This window comes from Protopterus annectens, chromosome 11.part0 (genome assembly GCF_019279795.1).
Source record: "Protopterus annectens isolate FY-2018-M chromosome 11.part0, PAN1.0, whole genome shotgun sequence".
Lineage (NCBI taxonomy): Eukaryota > Metazoa > Chordata > Ceratodontiformes > Protopteridae > Protopterus > Protopterus annectens.
In genome coordinates, this window is record NC_056745.1 from 829,506,421 (window position 1) to 829,514,578 (window position 8,158).

Below are 8,158 nucleotides of genomic sequence, written 5' to 3' on the forward strand. Positions count from 1 at the left end.
GCTTTGCACTAGTAAGTAACCAGGGAATAATCATTCTTTAGATATGTCAGTAAAATATAGCGAGATTAGTTAAGTACTGCTTTTCTGTGACTGTGTGCACCTGCCGACCTATGTTAAAGTATTTCCTTTGATTGAAACACTGGTGTTTATTGTAAATATTTAGTATTTTCATCTTCTTTTATTATTTATTATTAAATATATTTACGCTTTGCATTGTTGCTGGTCCTTTAGAGAACATTTTCAACTTTGAGAGGACTTGTATCTAGTTGGTGATACTGTGGCTACTCCTAGAATCCTTACTGCATTGGCCAAACACTACCATTTGTATTACTATTAACTTCAAATCAGTATAAATGGGCACCCTTGTAAGAGTCTTAGAATAGTTGGCTTTGGGGTGTCTGGTAGCAGTGTAACTACCTTATAGTCTGGGCAGAAGGGGGCACAGCTGTGTGTGTGTGTGTGTGTGTGTGTGTGTGTGTGTGTGTGTGTGTGTGTGTGTGTGTGTGTGTGTGTGTGTGTGTGTGTGTGTGTGTGTGTGTGTGTGTGTGTGTGTGTGTGTGTGTGTGTGTGTGTGTGTGTCTGTGTGTGTGTGTGTGTGTGTGTGTCAGCTACCTGGAGCAGGGACAAGAAGTACTGGTTTCACAGAGAGGGTGCTGGAGGATTTGGCTCGGACATTCGGCTGAGGACTCAAATATATAGCTGTGCCAGTGGAGAGTCTTATTGGGGATCTGCATAGAGAGGGAAATCCAGACCCCAGACTGAGTATGTTCCCTGTGTGCTCTTAAGGGAAACTGTGCTTGATGCAGAGAGCTGCATCTGGAAATACTGAGTGTATCCATGAGTGTATCCCATTTTCATTCCAAGTGGACATCCCTCTCCAGTGTCAGTGGTGAGGATTCAGGCTCTGATTACTGGCCCAGAGAGAGGACATCATCCCCATTTTAATAACGGCAATACTGTGAGTGTGCATGGCACAGATATTACTGCATGCTAAAGGATTAAAAGGCACTTACCCTTCAGGCTCATGTCTCACAATACAACAGTTTAGTGGCAATATCTGCATCATGCACACCCATTTCCTGCTCTTTTAAACTTATATGTAAGCATAGGGGGCATTATCAAACACCTCTCAGAAGAGGAAGTGGTTTACTTAGCAATTCTGGACAGAAGCATGAACCCATCCCCAAAACTCAGATAACTTCAACAGAGCAGGAATAAATACAAACAGAAATGTAAACCCCCTACTGCCATCTGCCAAGACTAGTTTCATAAGACAGAAAGAGAATGAGACAGAAACAAGAGAGACAGAGAATATCCATGTCCACATAACTGTGCAAAAAAATAGCACTTCCCCTGTTTTAATGGTTACACGGAGTTATGTTTGGAGACTATGAAACAGATGTAAAGGAGATTCTAGCCCAGAAACAACAAAAAGTTACTTATACAAAAGGCAAATCAACATGCAAAAGATGTTACAGTCTCTGGCAGTTCAGGTTTCTGTCACATTGTTAATGCAACCTACAAGAAAACTGTGATCCTATGACATGAAGGGGATAGGATGTGAAATGGCATTGAAAAACTGTAGTCCAAAAACAGGTACACATGAGAAAAAGAATACAGCACACACAACAGAGAGCTGCTCCGTTTAACAAAGGCTGTACAAAGCTTGCACATTCCAGAAGAAGGCAACATTAAGGTAAAATAAAAATTCAGTAAAAGATAACACACAACAGGAAAAATTAACAAAATATATTACAGGATTTTCAAAGTCCAATCAGACACTAAAACCATTGATTCATCATTAATATGCTTAAGCATGTACCTAGGTAGTTAAGCAGCAACACAGGTCAAAGTCTGCATCACAAAAAAACAGACTTGATTCCTACTGAATAAAATGATTGGCTGAAACAAACACAGATTCATCCTTTCATTTAAAGGATGATGACACCAGATAGTATACATTTCACAGCTGTGAAGTCTTGGGACCCTTCTTGGGTAATCTGAACTCCTCCATAAAACCAGTTTTAACTGGCAATAAATTTAAACCCATGTGACCATAGCATCTTTTAGGCAACATGGCATCATTCCCACTAACATACATAGGAATAACACAATGCATGTAAATTATTTGGGGCAAAAAAGGTATACAGCTAAGATTTTTACAGTATCATGAAAGTCTACTAAACCCCCAAAGGCTCAAGGTCTCTGTAAATTCAGAACACAGTACAAAATTCTGAATGTACAGCTGTAGATAAGGGCCCTTATGAGGGGAATTAGGAGTAGATGAATAAAACAAGCACTATTTATGAACAAAACAGACATCTTAATTGTACTAAACTGTGTCTGGCAACTAATGCAGTTAGAAACTACAGGATGCTCTGGCTGCTGCTGAAGAGGTGCAATTTAGGACTGAAGGATCAATTATGATTTTTTTCAGGATTTTTTTTTTAACTAATTGCACTTCTCCACTTTTTAATTAGTGAATAGCAAAGGGCCAAAGGGCCACGTACAAAATTAGAACATATAAATACTTGCTTTTTAAAGTCAAGAATATTACTGCTAGACAGCATAAGTTTTATTTTCATTTTAAGTGTAATTAATCTGTTCTTTCATAACTATCTAGTTATATCTATCTATCTACATCTATCTAGTTATATCTTTACAGTGCCAATTTTAGAAACAAATTTAGTTGCAACTCAATTTTTCAGTGATTTTGTTCCCAGCCCAGGCCTCATTTTAAAACATGAAATATTTGTTTTTCCATTTTTAAATCTTTTTTTTCTACATGTTCAGTGGCATTAGCCAGAAAATGAAGGTTCATCAAAGGTCTCTATCTGAGGAGGGGAAGACAGAGTAGGACAATACCTAACTGGCCCTAGGCTGGGGACCTTCAAAGCTTGGCTGCACAGGCAGAGCCATCCTTGGTGAGCCTAGATTTTCACCTCTCCCTAAATCCATTTGCTCCCATGGTAGCCTAGTGAGAATATAGGATTATCTAGAGAAGCATGAACAGGAAAGACAGTTCAGGTAAATAAAATTTCTATAATAAGACCACACAGTCTTGACAGAAAACACAAAACAAGAAAACATTAATCTCCTGTTCTCTTTCCACTGACGGCCATTGACTTCTGGCTCCCCAATGCCAGGTCTCAGTGAACCTATTTGGATGTCCATACAAGGCTCTCCTTTTCAGGAGAGCTGCATAGAGAAGACAGCCCAAATGCCCTGTGCAGATTATAAGGGGTGCAATCCACCATGTACTTCCACACAGAATGGGCCAGATGACAAGCCATGATATTGTAGCCTTGCAGTGGGCTTTTTCTACCCCCTCCCACACTGACAATCTAGCCTTATATCACGAGACAGGGAGTATAATGGCATGGAGAGGGAACTGCCTCGACTTTTGTGGTGATAAGTTTCTCAAATACTAACCCTTCTGCACTGCAGCACTGGGTCAACAGCATGGCAACAGTCTCACAACTAATGGCTGTGCCTTGCAAGAGTGCTGCTGCCATGCCCCCCCACCGCCAGCGGAGATACACAGGTTCTGTCTTGTAAATTATCTGCTTCCCCATGCCAGCCCCAGCAGATGTCAGAGCCACTACCTGAGCTCAGGTCACCTGGGTCAAAGTGGTTTTTATCCCTCAATGCCAATGGAGATGGCAAATAAAAGATTAAGATGAGAAAAATCGGGAAACATCAGGATGGTGAGCACCCCTGTTAGGATACAGTGTGCATCAAGCAAATTGTTTTGAAGTTGATTGCCCAGAAGTGAGCAATGCATACTGCAAAAAGCACCCAAAAGGCAGATGAAACTCAAGACACTTTTGTGGACCACCAGAACACCAACCCCCCCCCCCCCAACACTAACATCTGAAAATGTATTAAAAAAGACATTAAAAAATAACTTTAAGGACTTTTGCAAAATCTGCATAAAAACGAGTACCTTTCTGGTCATTCTGCAGTATCCTGTCAAAGGTGACATCAGCATCATTTTCAAAAGAACAATAGTGGCATAAGTAGCAAATGCCTGGAACACCTCACTGTCGATTAGGTCAGTCACATCAGCCATTTTGAGACAGACCTTTTAAATCCTAAAACAGAAAATAAGGTAAACATTTACAATTAGAAAAAAAATGCAAGTATTATAAAGAATATTTTGAAAGAAGGCTTTGTCAAATGTTTAGTAGTATTTGTTGGCTTTGATCCACAAAATCTGGATACAGGGTACCTCCCCCCAACACACACACACACCAACATACCCTGCCTACTGGAGAACACATGCTTAAAAATAAGGGAAGAAGACGGCTAAAGGATATATTGAAAAGCTAGGACTATCTGCAGTAATTAAGAAAATATGCGATAGTGTATTCCCCATTTTCCTTTAACACTGAAAATATCCACCAACCCATTTAGAAAACTTACCCAGAATACACTCAACGATTTGGGTCTGCCTCTACTAAAAGGTAAAACACAATATGCAGTAAAACTGTAGTGTGATGAGCTAATGTGGCCATTCCTCCCACATCAAAATCAACACCTTTCCAAGGTATCATTTTACATTCAGAAAAGTAAACACACACGTGTACACACACACACACACACACACACACGTGTACACACACACACACACACACACCATAAAGTGTACACACCCTAGTTAAAATGCCATGTTTTTGTGATATAAAAAAAAGAGACCACAATACATCATTTCAAAACTTTTCCCACCTTTTATGTGACCTATAACCTGTACAATTCAATTGAAAAACAAATCTGTCAGGGGAAAAAAATATTAAAAAAAAAACGTACAATAAGCTGGTTGCACAAGTGTGCACACCCTTAAACTAATACTTTGCTGAATCACAGCATTTAGTCTTCTTGGATACACACAGTACAGTTGTGTACACTTACCATAAATGTAGATGTTAGAGTGTATTCACTGTTGCAGTCATTACATTTGGGTAATCTGCTAGCAGGTTGCCCTCAGTCGGCCTGAATAACAAAGTCTTGGGTCCTGCGTCGGTTGCTGTCCCTTCTTCCATGACGTCAGATCGTCAGGGGTATAAAACATGCAGCAGACGCCATTTTCATCAGTTTTTCTTGCCCTAGATGTCAGGTGCCCCCCAAATGGGGAGCAAAAATATATATATATATATATATATATATATATATATATATATATATATATATATATATATATATATATGCATGTAATTTAGAACACAAAAAATATACTTCCAAATAAAAGCAAATACACCAAAAAGGCTTTTGAGCATAGTAAAAGAAAGAAGAGGTATAATAAGCGAGAAATAGGGGGCTGGTGGGTGGGTAACCAGGACTGCAACAGTGAATACACTCGAACATCTACATTTATGGTAAGTGTACACAACTGTACTATGTTCTTCGTGTTTCACTGCTGCAGTCATTACATTTGGGTAGAATCCCAAAGCTATGGTTGGGAGGATGGAATTATACAGCATTAGGAGCAGCTATAAGGCCCTGCAGGACAGCAGTGGTAAAGCCTGCTCTGGATTTAGAGAAGAGAGGCAAATGGCAATGTTTAGTGAATGTATGAACTGAGCTCCAAGTAGCAGCTTCTAGAATGTCTCTGGTGGGAACTCCTCTGAGAAAGGCTGCAGAAGTAGATGCAGCCCTGGTGGAATGGGATCTGATCCCCTTGGGGACAGGTTTACCATGGTGCATGTAGCAGAAACAAATACAATGGCTTATCCATTTTGAAATAGTCTGCTTTTAAATAGCCTTTCCCTTCTGCCTCTGCAGCAAATGCCACCAGTAATTGCTCAGATTTTCTTAGAGATTTTGTCCTGTTTAAGTAGAATCTTAGTTGTCTGTGTACATCCCAATGAATGCAGAATCCGCTCCCCCTTGTTGTGTGGATTTGGGGAAAAAAGTTGGCAGATGAATGGTCATACAGGATGGATTGGTCCTGAGAGCCACCCTGTCCGGGTAAAAGATAATGAAAGGCTCCACTGCCATGAGAGCCTGTAGTGCTGAAATCCTTCTCGCTGAAGTGACTGCTAAAAGGAAAGCTATCTTCCAAGAGAAACATTTTATGTCTGCAGTAGCAGCTGATTCAAAAGGAGATAGGGTGAGGTTTTCCAGCACAAAATTGAGGTCCCATGCAGGAGTTGGTGCTCTCCTGCGAGGTCTCAAATTTTTGGCCCCTCTGAGGTACTGCTTTAGCAGGGGATGAGAAAAGAGAGGAGGCTCTGTGTTGTAATGAGCTGAAATGGCAGAGGGATGGATTTTTATAGAAGAAAAATATAGGCCCTTTTTAAGCATCTCAGTTAAATATTGCAGAATCTGAGGAATATTGGGCATTGCTGTGTTTATTCCTTGTGCTTGGTTCCAGGCACAGAATATTTTCCATTTATCAGCATAAGATTTTCTAGTACTAGGCCTTCTAGCCTCCAAAATGACATCCATCACAGGTTTACTGAGAGATGTAACTGGTGAAATTAGTTGATTAACCATGCTGCAAGATTCAGAGTGTGCAGAATTTGACAGTTCTGTTGAGACAGTACATAAGGTGTCTGAGGCAGGTACCATGGAGGAAGGTGTGACATATTGCAGAGGAGCAGGTACCAGTGTTGGTGAGGCCAGTCTGGAGCAATCAGAATTATTTTCGGTTTTTCTTGTCTGACTTTTAGTAAAACTTTGGAGAGCAGAGGCAGAGGGGGAAAAGCATAGACTGATAGTTTTTTTTCCAGCTGAAGGATAGAGCATCCACTTTCCAAGCTTTTTTGTGATGGATTCTTGTGCAGAATTTGTCCAACTGATAGTTTTGGGGAGAGGCAAAAAGATCTATGTCTGGGCACCCCATTTTCGTGTCAACATGCTGAAGATTTGTGGATCCAGTTTCCATTTGTGTGGGTCCATAAGATTTCTGCTTAGTTCATCTGCCAGAGTATTTTGCTTTCCTGACAGGAATTGAGCTTGTAGATGTATTTAGTAAGTCAAGGCTGTGTTCCACAAAGACATGACTAGTCTGCAAAGGGGGTAGGAATGGGTGCCCCCCTGCTTGTTTATGTACCACATAACTGTGGTGTTGTCCATCTTTATCAGTAGTTGTCCTGGATGAAGAAAGTCCTTGAAGGCTGTCAGAGCATTCTGTACAGCTAGCCTTTCTTTCTGGTTGATATATAGGTGCATTTGATTTGGGCTCCACTCGCCCTGAATGCATCTCCCTGCCAGATGGGCCCCCCACGCATAATCTGATGCGTCTGTAGTCAGGGTTTCGGTGGCAGGGGGTGGAATGAATGACATTCCCTTGTTTTGGAGACAGGCCTCTGCTCACCCCCTATGAATATCCCCTACATCCTAAACTTCACTACCCTAACAAGGAAACGAATGCTCTATTGCTACCACTGCTTCTTAGCCATGCTAATAGAACATCTTCTCCCAACTACCTATTCACAAAGTATCACAGAATAACACATATCAAATATAACATACTGAATTCCAGAAAAAAATCAATTTTTATATAACAAAAAGTCAATAACCCTAGCTATACAGGACTACTACTCTCATTAAAAGATGGAGATATCCATCCTAACCCAGGTCCAAATAAAACATCTCCCACTCTCCCCAACCAAAATTACTACCCTATTAATTCCCCTAATAAATCATCTAACTCCCTCAAACTAGTCCATCTCAATATACGTAGCATAAACAAAGTATCCCAACTCCAAGCCCTAGTAGAACTATATGCCTTTGATATCCTCTGTCTTACCGAAACTTGGCTAAAACCTGCTACCAAAGACAACGAAATCCTTCCACCTGGATATAACGTACTAAGACTTGACCAAGCAGCTAAGGGTGGAGGAGTAGCTATTCTATTTAAATCAGGCCTACAGCTATCCACCTATAACTGTCATTACCGCTAAATACTAATGCTGAAATTCTCATCGCCAAACTTATTAACAATGCTAAATCTATCAATATCATCTGTATGCATCTTCCTCCTGGCAATAACATTGCCACTATGGAACATATGCTGTCGGCTATCCCAATACTTACCCCAAGAAACCATAATCCTGGAAGATATGAACATTGACTGGAATTGCTACTGTAGCAGCCTCCCTACAACCCATATTAACCTATATGGCTTTTCACAAACCATTACATACCCCACCAG

General features: G+C 40.5%; 1 protein-coding gene across 2 annotated transcripts in view; it reads right to left on the bottom strand.

Annotated features, from left to right (window-relative positions):
* Positions 1-8,158, bottom strand: part of MGST1 (microsomal glutathione S-transferase 1) — a 229,639-nt gene that overhangs the window by 128,070 nt on the left and 93,411 nt on the right. For both annotated transcript variants that reach the window (XM_044088236.1, XM_044088237.1), the window contains exon 2: positions 3,947-4,094. In XM_044088236.1, coding sequence (XP_043944171.1) covers positions 3,947-4,072 — 126 coding nt within the window. In that variant the 5' untranslated portion in view covers positions 4,073-4,094. The remainder of the gene's footprint in view (positions 1-3,946; positions 4,095-8,158) is intronic.